Raw genomic sequence first — 17115 nt, 5'->3', positions numbered from 1 at the left:
ACTTAGCTTAACTTTCTGAGTTGCTGCTGTTGCTTTGGTATTTCCTTTAGGATTTACAATACATATCTTTACCATAGTCTACCATCATATAATATTACACTACTTTATGTATAAAATAATAATCTATTAATGGTCCTCTGTCTTCTGACCATGTCTTCTGACCATTGTGCTACTGTTGTCTGTTTGTTAACTCTATGTATGTCAAAAATCCTACATTTTTATTATATTTGGCTTGGATAATTAATGATCTCTTAGATTTAGAAAATAAGAAAGTTTTTATATCTATCACATATTTGCCATGTCCAGAGTCTTTCATTCTTTGAGTAGATCCAAATTTCCATCTCATAACATTTGTCTTCTGCATGCAGGACTTCTTTTAACATATCTTATAGTTGAGGTCTGCAAGTGATTCTTTCTTTCAATTTTTATGTCTATAAAAGTCTTTATTTTGCCTTTATTTTTGAAAAAAAAAATTTCACCAGGTATAAAATTCTAGGTTGACAAATTTTTCTTTCAGTACTGTGAAGGTGGTGTTCCACTGTGTTCTCGCTTACATTGTATCTAAGAAAACAAAATTTGCTGTAATTTTTTTTTTTGACAGAGTCTCGCTCTGTCACCCAGGCAGGAGTGCAGTGGTGTGATCTCAGTTCACTGCAAGCTCTGTCTCCCAGGTTCACGCCATTCTCCTGCCTCAACCTCCAGAGTAGCTGGGACTACAGGCGCCCATCACCATGCCCAGCTAATTTTTTGTATTTTTTAGTAGAGACGAGGTTTCACCATGTTAGCCAGGATGGTCTCGATTTCCTGACCTCGTGATCCACCCGCCTTGGCCTCCCAAAGTGCTGGGATTACAGGCATGAGCCACCGCACCCAGCCTCTGCTGTCATTTTTATCTTTGCTCCCCTGTATTTAATGTGGCTTTTAAAATTCCTCTAATTGTTCTCACAATCTTCTCTATTACTAGTTTCTAGGAATTGAAAATTGTGCTTTTATGTAGTTTGTTTCGTGTTTCTTCTGCCTAGAGTTCATTCAACTCTTAAAATCTCTGAGTATATAGTTTTAATCAAATTTGAAACTTTTGATCATTGTTTCTTCAAACATACTTTCTCTCCACTCTCCTCCTAGGATTCAAAATACACATATTAGTCTGCTTGAAGCTGTACCACAGTTCACTAATGATCTGTCCTTTCTTCCTCCATTCTTTCACAACAAGTTGTTTCTACTGCTATTTCCTGAAGCTTATTAATCCTTTGGCAGTACTGTTCAGAGTATTTTTCACCTTATTTTATTTTTCATCTGTAAAAAATCCACTTGTGTGATTTTTGCCTTCCATGTATTTCTTCAACATGTTCATGCTTTCATCTACCTTCTTAAGCATATGGAGTCTATTTAATAATACTTGTTTTAATATCCTTGATGCCAATGGTATCATCTTTGTCATTTCTGAGTCTGTTCTATTTTCATTTTCTTCTCATTACAGGTTGTATATCCTGGCTTTCTGCATATTTCATATATTTCTATTTGGATGCTAGACATTGTAAAATTTATATCGGGCTACTATTCATACTCTTCTGAATGTTTTTGGGTGTTTTTCCTAGGATGTAGTTACGTACTTAAAAACAGTTTAGTCCTTTCAGTCCTTTCAAAGTTTGCATTCAAGATTTGTTAGGATAAACTAAGCCAGCCTTTAGTATAGGCTAGTTTAGTTCCACCACTGAAACAATAGCCTTCTGAATACTCTTTCTTATACCCTGTGTATTACAAAGTTTCTCTACTCTGTTGGGAATGTGAACTATTCCCAGTCCTGTCTGTACTACAGAAATGGTTCTACTGTTTCCTTTTTGGTGGATGTTATCCAAGCCTTATACCCATGCAATAATCATATTCAACTGACGACTCAGGGCAGGGGTCCTTTTGTAGACTTCTACAACTCTCTTTCTAAGCTCTTTGCTCTCTAACACCTTGCCTTCTAAGCTGAAGACGTCTTAGTTTCCCCAATTTCCCAACTCTGACTTTTCAACTCAGGGAGACTTCTCAGTTTCCACCTAGGTTCCCTCTTCCTGTTCCAAGAACTGGAAAATCTCTTCAGGCCATTAGCTAAAGCAATTGAGGGGTTTACCTTCTTTGTTTCTCCTCTCTAAAAAATACTGTTCTACATGACCTGCTGTCTAACTGCTGAAAACTGTTGTTTCATATATCCTGTCCAGTTTCTTTGTTTAAAGCAAGAAGGTAAACTAGTCCCTGTGACTCCATAGTAGCTCAAGCCTAGATCACTATTTAAAATAATAAGCAAAACCAAAATGTCCAATTTTTAAAATCTGCTTTCATCTGCAGACCACAACTATGGATCACAACTACACAGAAATGACAGGAACTCTATTTATTCAAAACATGTTTGTTTAATTTGAAGATCCTGACTAGTGAGCAGCAAAAAGTATACAGTCATAAAAACAAAGGGAATTCCCTTTCAGTCATGCCTAAAAACATAATGTACAAACATGTGCAAAGTATTCAAGTGTTGCTATAATTACTCAATAGACTCTGATGTTTCAGTAACTGAACATACCAATATGATTATCATTAAGATTATGATGTATTTTATCTTAAACGACCACTTACACATTTCCTAGATATAGCTCTACTCACTGAATTGGAAACCATGAACATTCCTGATGTCTAAATTATGGCCACCAGACATGGCACTGAAAGAAGTCATAGTTTCATAGAAAAATACCTTGTTCTAAATTTGATTCAGAAATATACAGATTAGTAGGGAGGAGGTACACTGACCAAAGTTAGGATAATGTGAAAAGCAACAATAACTTCAGTGGACTGAAGTATATCAAGTATGTTTAAGTTGTTGAGCACATAGTGAAACTAAAAGTAAGAATAAATTGGTCATCATGGAAACTATTAGAGAACAACCCCTTAGGATGAATACTAAAACAAAGGGAAAGAATCACATATTTATCCTGCCTTTGCTATATGAGCTGTCCTATTATATAAACAAATAGCAGATAAGAGGAACGTTCTCTTTACTGAAGTGACCTACATAATAAGTAGAGAAGGAAAGGCAGAATTAGAATGTCTCCTATTTTGCAACTACTATACAGTAACAGATCTCGGCCTCAACCACCGCTGGCTTCCAACATCTGAAATAGACACTAAGGTTCCACCAGCTAAATGAGTATCAGTATCATCTATGAAGTAGTCTTGCCAAAAATGAAAAATAAACCTGCATTTGATCAAGCTTCAGTAAAGTATCCAATTTATAGGAAATCTGAGGGCAAAAACAAAAAAACACGTTAAAGACAATGGGGATGCAGCCAGAAAAAGCCAGCATCTGGAAGACTCTATCTTCAACAAATAAATGCCAAAAAAGGAGAGGTAAGGTAAGGAAGGGAAGTGAGGAGCAAATGGAGAGAAAAGACTTATCTGTCAATCACAATTAATCCTTACTGGTTCTTAAAGTAAGTGGATTATAAATGTCTATAGTATACTATCATTCGTACAAAAGAAAAAATAGAATATATTTATGAATTTGCTTGTAAATGCACAGAGTCTCTTTGGAAGAACATGAGAGAAACTGGTAACATGCTACCTGTAAGGAAACTAGATAACCAAATGGCAGGTGGGAAGAAGATTTTGGTTATCTTTTGAATTGTGTGAACATATTATCTATTGTAAAAAATAAATTGTGTGTTACTGCAATTACAAAGCTTGCCTAAACTAAAATTACCAATTAAGTTTTTAGAGAAACTGCTTTATATTAGAGAAATGACCATAGCTTTTACTCGAAAAATAATATTACCTCATCATATGTGTATCTGTAGTCGGCTTTCTTTGATTTGAGGTCCCACAAAACTACTGTTCCAGATTCAAAGCCAATCAAAAGCTGTGATAAAAGAAAAAGGCACATTACCTAGGAATGATATCAATTATAAAACATTTGCTGGCAATGAAAATAACTACTATCATTCAAATGCGTTGAGTACAAATGTATAATATAAACAAACATCTGCATTGCTAATTAGTAATCACGTAAATGACAAATGAGAATACTGCATGGCATATTTATATGTCTTTGATGATTAGGGATTCAACATACAACTGACTTTTAAAAACAAAAACAGTACATTTTGAAGTCTTCAAAACTTTTGAATGTATTTTCAAGTTTACAAACTTTTCAAACTCTACACATTATGAGGTAATCTCATCTATTCCATCTATATGTTCATTAGTTCCAAATCATATCCAGCCTACATCCCTCTGGTGAGATTCAGACACATAATTCCAGTGGCCACATCTCCACTTACCTACACAAAAGCCTCAAAGTAAATGTACCCCAAATTGAATTAATTACATTCTTCTCTAATCTGCTTCTCTGGAATTCCCTGTTGCAGTGTCTCTCACCATTCCTTATCACGTCTATTCAGTGGCACCAGCTAGAAACCTGGAGGTCATTCTTAACTAGTCTCTCCTCCAGCAGGTAAAATCACCATGTAAATTTAAATTACATTCTATTATCTAATTTACTTCTCTCCATCTCTGGTGCCTCTTCTCTGGTTCAAGACACAAAGATTCCCTTTCGGGTCTCCTTGACTCCAGTCTTGCTCCTATTTTAACCCATTTCTTATTGTAGCTAGAGTAAGAGTTCTAGAATACAAACCGAATGGGGTAATGTATGCTTCTGTTTAAAACTTTCAAATGCCACACCATTATTTTTAGGATAAATTGCAAATTCAGTAATATGACCTACAAGATCCATCATGGTATGACGTCTGTTTACCTCTCCAGTTCCATCCCTTACCACACCATGGCCACTCAATACACTACAGTATATTCTTAAGTTCATACTCTCTCTCACCTTTGAGTCTTTGTACATGCTGCCTCGCTACCTGGGCCACTCCATTTGAATGTCATCCTTTTTGCCTGACTAGTCCTACTTATCTTTCAGATGTCATTTTAGTGATCATTTCCTCTGGGAAGCCTTCTGTGACCTACCAAATGTAAGTCAATACCCTTCCTATGTGCTCCAATAACACTTTACTTTTTTTTTTTTAATTTGAAGGACCACCACACAATATACTAATGGACTTTTCCTTATTTGAATTATTGTGCAGTCTGTAAAATTGGTATATCTGGGCAAGGATTAGTTTTTATCTTGTTTACCACAATACCTCTAACATAACACACAGGGCCAGGTATGTTGTAAATACTTCTTATGAAATGCATCTGTTTCAGAATGGAATACATGTTCCTGCCTCACAAACTACGTACACTGCCCACAGTGTACCACAGTGTACCCCCAGGCCCCACCTCAGTATTTTCCAAATCTCAGTATGAGATTTCCTCTGCTTAAAACCTCCTCTCCTTTCATTCAATAAGCAATCCTCTACTAATATTTTAAGCCTACATTCAGTGTTGCTTCCTGGTTAAGTCTACCCAGTTCCTCTAGACAAATTAAGATGCTCCTTTTCTTAAGCTAGTACCATGCATTTTCATCTATATGTCTCTAATATCTAATACACTTCCTAATACATAGTAGACACACAATAAATATTTGTTTAATAATCAGAAAAATGATTAGTCTATATCTGTTTGGGTAATCTGGGGATATAAACAAAATTTGGGCAGAACCAGTAATTTTAATAGGACAAATTTAGAAGATTCCAGAGTACAGGGGCAGCTGGAGGGGCTAGCTATCAAAACTAACAAAATAAGTTTTCCTACTTTAGTACAGAATACAGTCAATTTTTCTAACTTTCCTCTTCTTTCCTAGGCAATCTGAGATACATACATCTTTTGGAAAAAAATGGTATTTGTTTCCTCTCTCTTTTCCCAGTCTTTTCAAATATCTTGGACATGTGATACAGAATTTGAGAATAAGGAAAGAGAAGAAAAAGAATAAAATGTAAGGGTTGATGTACACTGTAAACAGCACTGCACTGCTTAGAACCTAAGTAACCTGAGTTCTAGTATTAAATCTGCCACTTAATAGCCATATAACTTTAAGGAAATAATTTTATCTATCCAGACCTTAATAACTTAAGAGGGTTAAACTTTAACCTCTCTAGCCAGCTCTAGTATTCTAAGGATATTAGAAATATGTGACAACAGGTTAGAGTTTTATGCCCATAATCTTCTAGCTTTTCAATTCCTTTCTCTACAAAAGCAAGAGAATAATAAATATTTAAAAATAGAAAACTAGAGTACTTAATTAAAATTGGAAATTCTTCAATGCTTATTCCTACTAGAATCTTTTATAACCCACAGAGATGTTAATTAGCTTACATACTAATGACTAATTCCCGTCTAATTTTTCTCTTTGAAAAAGCATTAGTGTGTATGTGGAATATGAATACATTTCTCTATAACATATATAACCAATCTATATCTAGAAAGAAAGCTTAGCATAACAGAGAGTACTCCTGGGTTGAAATTAAAGAAATTGGTCTTCGAATCTCAGATCCGCCAAAGTCTAGCTCTGTATCTATGGAACACACAATGTCACCCAGTCTCTGCTTTATAATTTGTAAACTAAGGGAAATTGCTAATTTACAATTTGTTGAAAAGATCAAATGAAATCGTGTATATAAAGTGGCCAGCACAGTGCTTGACACATAGAATTAAATAAATGGTAGCTATTCCTATCATAAGTCTAACCTATCTAATGTCTAACTTTCCTTGGGCCAAGACCTTCACTTAATGTGGCAGTATCCACCTGTAAGGCTAGCATTGAAGGAAATTGCCCTGTCACCTTACATCACTTTTCAATGACAAAATGTCTAGGAGTTCTTTGCAAACAGGAAAGAGTCTAAAAGAAACCAAAGTTTAGATAATATAGTTTATTCTAGCACCCTAATATTTTTAAATTTTATATATATACATATATATATAACTTATTTACTCCATCCTCATTATTTATGGAATGAATTATATATATAATTCATATAATTGTATATCGAGTAGTTGGTATTTTTATTATAAGTTAGATGCTATGGAAAATAGAAACCCGTATAAACATTACCTTTGTGCTCAAGGAGTCTTTCAAATTCAGGGGAGGTGAGATACGCACACATTTCTAATACAAAGCATTATGTGATAAATACCACAAAATTTCATAACTAAAGTACTAATAAATGTGAAAGAAAGAAAAAGCATTTTCTGTCAGGATTATCAGGGAAGAAATCACAAACGAAAAATATTTAATCTGGGTCTTAAAGTGTGGGTAGGAATTCAACAGAGAGATGGAAAGAGAATTCCAAACAGAAGGACTCACATAAACAAAAGTATGGAAACATCAAAGAGCACTTCATAACTGAAAATATAACTATTTGCTTCAGCACAACATTCAGGTAAAGATATCCTGAAAAATAAGGAAATCTAGGGCTATATTTCAAGAAAAACTGATTTTATTTGTTAGATACTACAGACCCACTGAAAGCTTTGAAACAGTAGAACAGTAAGATTAAAATGGCACTCTAAGCCAGGCACAGTGGCTTGTGCTTATCATCCCAGCAGTTTGGGATTACAAGGCAGGAGGATCACTTGAGCCCAGGTGTTCAAGACCGGCTTGGGCAACATAGTGAGACTTTTAGGAAAATTAAAAAATTAAAAAAAAAAAAAAAAGAAAGAAAAAGAAAAGCAAAAAGCACAGGAAGAATTAAAATGACTTGATGACCAATTAGAGGTGGAAAGGAAGTTTTGAATCCTCCTACCATGCCTCCCATTCAAAGACTTGGCTTTTAAATAAGTATCTTGTATAAAAAGAAGATAAAGTAAGATCTAAGTTACTTTATATTTGCTTTATGTAAAGTTTCTTTCAAAGCATACAATGCTATAATTATGACCTAACTCCAAATGGTCTAATTATCCTTTTGTTTACCCAATGGCAAACTGAGAGAACAGTGTTAAACAATATGTCAGCTCAACCTCTCCCACAATTGAGGAAATGAAAAACCTGGTTAAACTCCTGCACAAAATCCAGAGGTTTCACTTTACTGATTTCTGATAGCAATAAACTTCCTGGTATTTACTTAGCTTAAGATCATAAAATTATACAGGTAGAAAAATATCATTAAATAGAACTACCTGAAAGACCGGTTTGAAATAGAAAATAAATATTCATCCAAAAACATTTATTGTTTTAAAAGATTTAAATAATCTAAATTAACAATAGCTAGATAGTGATTACATGAAACTGGTTTCAGAGTATTAAAAATTAAATAACATTAAAAAAACTCTACATTATTAATTAGAACTATTTATGACAAAAAAATTTAGGGGAGATGAGATATCAAGACAACTATAACATAAGGCAATCTGTGATTAGTGCTACAAAAATTGTACAAAGCATTCAAAAGAGGCCAAAAACCAAAAGAAAACGTTTTACCAGGATTAACAGAAAATCAGGGAAAACAGTCTGAATAAGCCAAATAGAAATTAATAACCTGTAATTATATGCATTAAGTTTGACTTATGTTTTAAGGTTTTTTTTGTCCTTTAAAATTGTAAATGATTCTAATGCTTTCATTTGTTCTTCATAATTAATAATAAGCATTAAGTGTATATGACATACAACCTTCAATGGTAATCTCAATTTGTAATAAGTGTGATCCTGAAATAGTATGTTTATTGAAAAACACTAAAATTTGTGCATTTAATATATAATTTTTTACAAAAAATTCTACCTTTCCCTCGTCCATTGGATTATCACTTATATGGACCACAGGTCCTGGGTGAGATTTAGATGACCTGAAAAAGAAAAAGTTAGTAAGATTTTCTCTTCAATTAAAAATTTTAATATGGCTACATATTTTATTCCAATAAAAATAAATAGAAAATAAGTTATATTTATAAGGAAAGAAAGGATTTCAGCAAGTGATAAATAATAGGCACATAGTTCTTAATATGGATCAAAACAGGGATCAGGGAAGAAGTGGTGACTCATATAAATAAGCAAAATTCACAATTAAGTACACCTTCTGCATAGGAAAGAATCTTCAATTTAGTCAAAGATTTGAGTACAGGAAATCTATTGTCAAGGCAGAATTCTCAAAATTACTGTTTTTGAATAATGCAGCACCTATCTTATTTTACTCAATTCTAGCCTCCAATTTAGGCATCCCATTTAGTTTCAATAGAAATAGAAAAACATTCTATTAAAAAAAAAAGTAATGCCACTGTATCTGCTCAGTGAAAAAGAAGTTCTACAAATAAGAATATGGTTGAACTGATGCCTATAGAGTAAAAATAAGCACACCCCTAACTCAGAAACTCCCAAGTTTGACAGATCACTCCATTTCATGAGAGCCATCTGTGAAACTATACAGACACCTGCACTAGGCCTACCTACTAGATGTCATGATCAATTCAAAGAACAGACCATGAAAACCCATACTACCAAAGGACTGATATATGATAATAACATTCTTGCTACAGGAAGAAAAATCAGGATTAATACACTATTACAGCTATACTAACACATGACTTAAGAGATATGTCACAGAATTATCCTTATCTCAAAAAGAGGTAAACACCGTGGAATGCAACAATACAAGACCATTTGCTTAAAAACAAAAAGAAACATTCAAAAGGGTCTTGCCGATATCCTTAAACTTTGATTTTAGTGTTCCAGAAATGTAAGAAGAAACTTATAGAAAGAGATAAGATACAAAAAATTTAAGACAGAGTGAAGAGTTAGCACTAAAGATCCTTAGGGCCCTATAGTTTAACCTAGTTTTTGTTACTAATATTAGTAAATGAAAACAATCATTATTTATCAAATTTATCAAAAATTAAAAATTTATCAAAATTCAGTAAAATCAAAATTAATTTGATAATATATTAACTTTAGCAAACATTATATTTGATGATTATTAAAACACATCGAGTAGTAGTGTAAATCAGTGTTTTCCAAACACTGGTGGCAACTCATTTGTGGGTCATGACCATCATTTGAAAGAAAAATAATTAGAAGATAAAAGAACAGAAAAAATTAGAGTGATTTTCATTAGTAGGAATGACTGTTTCCTTAAACTAGTGTTACAGTGTACACAAATGTAAATATATACATATGTAATGTGCATATATCTCTATATACATACGCATAATTTAAATTTACAAATTGCCACGTCAAAAGAATACTCATAAAAAACTAATAAATCTGTACTTAATATTAAGAACATCTGTCACATATTTAATTCCATACAGATTTACTGATTGGCTGTGATGTAATGGTATTATTATACATAGAACTGATGCTTTCAGATACAAAATATTTGTTCAAACTCACAGTTCAATGGCTTTATTCCACATAATGACGTAGCCTGAGAGTGTGAAGGACTCCACATTGACAATATGTATATTACCTCGTTCAGTGCCCACATAGAGCCACTTACTCTGGAAAGGCAGATGGCAAAATGTAACCCTGCAAGAGAAAAATATACTCAAAAAAGAAATTTGAAAAATGGCAAATTTTACTGATTGCATTACAGGGTTGATTATGATATATAATTCAGAAACAGCAAAACTGGGATATAATCATCAGATTTATCTACTCATTGTGACTAATATTTAATTATGCTAATTCAGCTTATACATCAAACATAAGGCCTTACAGCAAATAGATAGCATGGCATGACAGAAGATGAGTTTTGAAGTCAGAATGTGTTTCAAATCTGGCTGTCCTCCACTAACTGTGTAACCTTGAGCATACCACAAATTTACCCTTTAGGCCATAAGCTATGATTTCAACATCTACATCACCCCTGAGTACTACTGTGTTTCTCAGGCATTACTAAGCACACTAATCCATCTCAGTACCTGTGCTTACTACTCCTTCCAGGCAAAATGCACCTCCTTGATATTTTTCTTCTCTTCAAAGATCCAATTCAAATACCACTTGCATTTAAACTGATGTGATACTTTTGCATCTCTATCGGGCTTGCCTTATATGATTGTCAAGGTCCATCTTTCTCATTAACCTGTGGTCCTTTTGAAGGACTGAGATCCCCTGTACTCAGCCTTAGACAATGTTTCTGAAATATATTTGAACTATTTCTTCCTATGTTCTGATGATATGGCAGGCCTTCATTAACAAATTACAATAATTTACATGCATTTGCTAAAATTTATCATTCTGACAACTGCAGACAGCTTTCATATTGGCTCATTTAATTTCAAGGTAAAGAATGAATACCATCTTGTCCTGTTTTTTTCTCTTGTCCTTTTCATAGCACTTATTTTTAGTTTAAAAAAAGATATCTTGTGAAAATCTATAATGCTTATTTTTTTTCCTACAGACCCTCCATTTCGTCTCTCAGAATAGACTTTACAATTTAAATAAATAGCACTTAAAATAACACAAATGATAATAATGACTGCCAGACTGTCAATACTAACATTAGGCACTTGGCAAAGCATACAGAGTATTTTATATTTCCATTAACACACAATTTTATTACAGAGATTTTCAAGACGAAAACACTTACCAAATAAATACACATGCAACTCACTCTCATTCTTTCTTAGAGGTAATGTTCAGTTAGATAATTACTTAAGCTTCATCTACTTGTAATTTCTGTTGAGTGTTTTATATGATAACATTCTCTTTCTAAAGAATTTATGTACGTTTAACCAAGTATAGACATGTCTACTGAATAAACAAAATCATTTGATAGTACTTTGTTACTCACAAGGCTCACTTTCTCAATATTAGCTACCATCCTAAGATTTTTTTCCTCAGTCAACTATAAAACTTACATGACTGCGATACTTTAAGCATCACTATGTTTTCCAGAAGTGAGAAGAACAAAATATTTAGTATTTAATACATTAACAAGAAACTTAAACATTCACTTAACCAGTTTGGCACCAACACTTCAATAAGGTCTCTAGAATGACTCATATATTTTTTAAAAATGTATATAAATAATGGGAGTGTATTTGTACAAAGCACCACCAAACTTAAAAATTACTCTGCTCTATAACTACTGTCATCATTTAAGTAAACTGAGGAGAGAGAAAAGTTTTATGTTTGTTAAATCACAATGAACTCAACAATTTCTTAACTGGCAAATTGTCATGGCTCTGAACATGTAGGAACAGGAAGAGTGGAAAAACTAAACTTCCAGTTGCAACCAAACAAAATAATACCATGCCAGTGATATTAGAATCGTTACCTTATGGAGGGTTTAAATGATAAAATAATTAAAGAATATGAAAGGTTTTATATAATAATAAATTAAAAAATATATTGACTACTTAAAAGGAGTAATGTGTTAGAGTACTTAAAATTATGAGTTATGGGCCGGGTGTGGTGGCTCACGCCTGTAATCCCAGCACTTTGGGAGGCCGAGGCAGGCGGATCATGAGGTCAGGAGATTGAGACCATCCTGGCTAACATGGTGAAACCCCGTCTGTACTAAAAAATACAAAGATTAGCCAGGTGAGATGGTGGGTGCCTGTAGTTCCAGCTACTTGGGAGGCTGAGGCAGGAGAATGGCGTGAACCTGGGAGGCGGAGCTTGCAGTGAGCCAAGATCCAGCCACTGCACTCCGGCCTGGGCGACAGAGCAAGACTCTGTCTCAAAAAAAAAAACAAAAAACTATGTGTTATGCATGTGCGTGTTTATACAGAGAGAGAGACAGACAAGACAGAAAGGTATTGTTATTCAATCATTTTAAGAAAGTAATCCACAAGAAATCTTTTCTTAAGGAAATGTTTGAGTCACATGCAATAGAAATCTAACATTTTTTAGTGAAAGTAGTCATGAAACAAATGGCACTGAACAGCTTTGGGACAAACAGATTTCAAACGTAGAAGATTTCAGATTACATTCCCCTCCCACACTGACTCTAGGATTGATCGTGTGGCTTGCATTGGCCAATGAATTATTAGCAGTTGTGCCACAGGCATAGTTTGAAAAGTCCTTGCAAGGAAGAGGGGCTTGGTCTCTTTTTTAATACTTTCAGAACCCAAGTGCCATGTGATGAAGCCCAGACTAGCCTGTTGGAGACCCTGGCCTGGCCCATAGCCAGAACCAACCACCAGACATATGAGTAAGGCAAGCTAGATCATCCGACCTAGTTGTGCAGCCAGATAACTACAGTTGTGTAAGTGACTTCAGGGCAGGGGAAGGCCACTCCTGCTGAGCCAACCCAGGTTGCCGACCCAACAGAACTATGAGCCAACAAAATGGCTGTTATTTTAGCCTCTAAATTTGGGGATGTTCTCCTATGCAGAAATAGAAAATTGACCTATTACTAATAAAATAAACTCAACTAAAATAAAGCTAAAAAACATATAGGAAAACAAATTCTTATAGTTCTAGAGTTAAGAAGACCCCAGCAAAACTTTTCAGGAATGCAAACAGTGTATATTTCATGAAGCTAAAATACTGCCTTGGATCAAAATCAACTCTTCACTTGTTTTTCTTAAAGATTAATTTTTTCATTGATGATAATAAATAACAATGACTTATATTTTTACGTATATCTTTTACTAATATCAAGAGACCAAGATAAGTTTTGTAGTGCTGGTGTCTATTAGTAAAACATAAAATCATACTGAAAATAGTAACATTATTTAATAATATATATAGTTGAAACCCACATGAGAAACTTTAAAACTTAGGAAACACTAATAAGCTTATTTATTTTAATATTATAAGAACAGCACATTAAATTGAGACTGAAAAGTTACCTTAAAATGGATAAGCTGAACCAAGAGAAAAGAAAACGATTGAAATAACGTAACAGAAATACACAGATAATGAAGTTGAATCCCCTCAGTATGCCACTAAATACAACTTGTATTCTTGTGGTATACTGAGGGGATTCTTGTAGAATACAACTTGTATTCTAAATCCCTATACTGCACTTGACTTAAACGTATCTTACAAATAGTGTTACTGGGAATATGACAGTTCTGTATTTGCTTAAGGAATTTAAAATATGTATAAATGTTAAGTACTAGGGAGTAACACATACATCCTATTTGCTACAATATTTAGCTGTGACAGCAGCCTGTCAAATATTATGTAGTCAAGCACCAAATTTGGAAGATTTTATTATTACCAATTTTCTTTGACAGAATATGTACAGCTTCCTAAGTAATGTTGAAATTAACCATTAGATTAACCCAACATAATAGAAAATGTCATCTCATTTATATTCTCAGCAAATATCATAGTATCTTACACCTAATGAGTATTCAGTGAGTCTTTATTAAATAAGCAAGTGAACTATACAAAACATGGGAACCTATTATAGTAATTAATAAAACAATCAGATATTCCCAGTGTACTCCTTCTCCATCCTTACGTCCTGAGCCTAATTTAAACCACTATCATTGATCGTCAAATCCATTCTAAACTGACACAAGAGTTATCTTTTTGAAGCCAAGAAAGTTCACATTATCTACTTGAAAGACTCTAATAGCTTCCTCCCTTCTACCATAATGCTTCTTAAACCATGTTTAGTGAAACCATATTTAGTGACATTTTGTGGTACCTATATCTAGAAAAAATGGGTAGAGATACACAGTGTGCAGGATTTGGTCACTTGGTACTCAGTACCAAAGTGCTGGGATTGCAGGATTTGCACTTCCTCCCATATGTCCTTCTATACTGCAGATACTGGAAAACTAAAACATACTCCTCCTTTCAGCTATGGTTCTAGATGATATTACATTTCTACTAATTGGATGTGTTTGAAATGTGTAGGCAGAAGTGAGGCAGAGACCATCTTTCTGTTGCTCTCTCTGCTGACAAGGATGTTTACAGAGATCTGAACGGTAGAAGACACTTACGGAGGAGCAGCAGTGGGGACCAAACACAGTGTTCCAAGTCTGCCCATGAGCTTCATGTGGTGAGAGGAGGTAATCATAAAAGCAGCCCTGTTTCCTATTCCCTGAATTGAAGCTATGGCAATACGTTCTAAAACTCAGTAAGTCTGTACCCTTACAAACATTTTTTTAAACAGCTAGGTTCTTGTGTTAAATCCTCTTATGTGTAAAATATCTGCAGTGGTTTCTGTTCCTGCATTGAAATACAGCAAGGAAATAATCTGCAATTTATATGATAGTCTATACTCCAAAAAATACCTGCTTATAATGTATCTTAAGATGACGTTATTAGATTAATTATTTAAAGCTGAAAAAAGGTTGAGAATCTAACTTTCTTATATTGTACAGAAGGCCTTTTCATGGCTGGGCACAGTGGCTCACATCTGTAATTCCAGCACTGTGGGAGGCCAAGGCTGGAGGATCACTTGAGCTTAGGAGTTCAAGATGAGCCCGGGCAATATAGTGAGAAACTTGTCTGTACAAGAAATGTATGGCTTGGTTTGGAGATTCATGCTTGTAGTCCCAGCTACTCAGGAGGCTGAGGCAGGAGGATTGCTTGAGGTGGGAAATTGCTTGAGCAATGAGCCATGACTGCACCACCCCTCCCTCCTAAAAAAAAAAAAAAAAAAAAAAAAAAGGAAGAAAGAAAGACTTTCATGAAGTAGACCTTTCTTGCTTTATTTGCTCTTGACTACCCACCCAGCAATGTTCCTTAAATAAGGGAGACTGCTTCATGACTTTGTGACTCTGAACATAATGGAAAGTTCCTTTGCTCTTTGTCATCTAGGAATTTCCTAGTAATCCTGAAAATCTGTTCATATTGGCTCTTTTGTAACCTTTTACCTAAAATTCACAAAACAGGATGATGCATCTTTCCTCCAGTTACCCTTTAAAATTTCACATAGAAAATTTCATTACATTCATATTATGCTTTCCACTGCATTATAATCTTCCATTTTATCTCCCTTAGTCAATAACAACTTCTATGTCTCTCCACAATTTATCACAGTATTTGCAATGACCAGAAACAAACAGGAAATAGGAAAGAAGCAGATATTATTTGGTAATTTTCTTAATTGTACCTGGTACTCTCCTGCTATGAAATGAAAATTTTAAACATGCATTAATGAACACAGATTTTAAAAAACGTATTTAAAAAAATGTTTATAAAATATGTTTTTTGGGCCAGGCGCGGTGGCTCACGCCTGTAATCCCAGCACTTTGGGAGGCTGAGGCAGGCGGATCACGAGGTCAGGATATCAAGACCATCTTGGCTAACACGGTGAAACCCTGTCTCTACTAAAAATACAAAAAAATTAGCTGGGCGTAGTGGCAGTCGCCTGTAGTCCCAGCTACTCGGGAGGCTGAGGCAGGAGAATGGTGTGAACCTGGGAGGCGGAGCTTGCAGTGAGCCGAGATAGCACCACTGCACTCCAGCCTGGGCGACAAAGCGAGACTTCATCTCAAAAAAAAAAAAAAAAAAAAAAAAATATCTTTTTTGGAATATATTTTAAAAAACAGCGGTCAAGAGAAAGCAATTTATAAATCTCTTGCAAGGATTTATTTGTAGTCCCATATATCTTTTCTGAGAAACTGTCATAGCTACTTTATAAAAATATTGATATCTATGTCACCCAGAAGTATAATATTGTTCCACAATATAAGCTTTAGAGATCTTTGAATGTTGTTTTATATTTGTACTGATTTACTATATTCCTTATTAATTATATCTTAATTTTTATAAAATAATTTAAACTTTTAGAAAGATATCCAAATAAATCACAATATTAACATTTCTTGTGAAATGAGACCTTAGCATAACAGTATTAATAACTATCAAAATAACTATCAACTTAATATCAGGTGAAACAGTGAATATCAAACAGGAAAATCCTATGTCTCAACTAAAGAAATAATTAATAACATATGAAAAAACTGTTCCCTGTTGTATAAGGGATTTCTTAAAGATGTGTTTGTAATTATCTTGGGGAATGTAAGATGCCAGGACATTTTTACATAACAAATGCTATGATAAACTGAAGTAACCTGGTATTCATCAGTGCACTGTTAAACTGTACTTTCCAATGAAAAAATCTCACTTTCTTTTTTCACTTTCATATGAAATTATCCCTCTATTGTACTTTACTGGATAGGAGTATTCAAAATGTCTTACAGTCTATGGCTTATGTTTTATTATTTAAAGTTTCTCTCTCCACACACATACACATATAAACACATCACCCTATTTGTACATATATGTAAACT

General features: G+C 34.1%; 1 protein-coding gene across 3 annotated transcripts in view; it reads right to left on the bottom strand.

Annotated features, from left to right (window-relative positions):
* Nucleotides 1-17115, bottom strand: part of STXBP5 (syntaxin binding protein 5) — a 184727-nt gene that overhangs the window by 114570 nt on the left and 53042 nt on the right. For all 3 annotated transcript variants that reach the window (XR_004029379.1, XM_003255850.4, XM_003255849.4), the window contains exons 5-7: nt 10298-10432; nt 8694-8757; nt 3812-3895 (exon numbers count right to left, since the gene is read on the bottom strand). Coding sequence is in view for 2 of the 3 variants with exons in the window: in XM_003255850.4 (XP_003255898.1) it covers nt 3812-3895; nt 8694-8757; nt 10298-10432 (283 nt within the window). In the remaining variant the exon portion in view is untranslated. The remainder of the gene's footprint in view (nt 1-3811; nt 3896-8693; nt 8758-10297; nt 10433-17115) is intronic.

This window comes from Nomascus leucogenys, chromosome 3, assembly GCF_006542625.1.
Source record: "Nomascus leucogenys isolate Asia chromosome 3, Asia_NLE_v1, whole genome shotgun sequence".
NCBI lineage: Eukaryota > Metazoa > Chordata > Mammalia > Primates > Hylobatidae > Nomascus > Nomascus leucogenys.
This window is presented reverse-complemented; position numbering and strand designations above follow the sequence as displayed.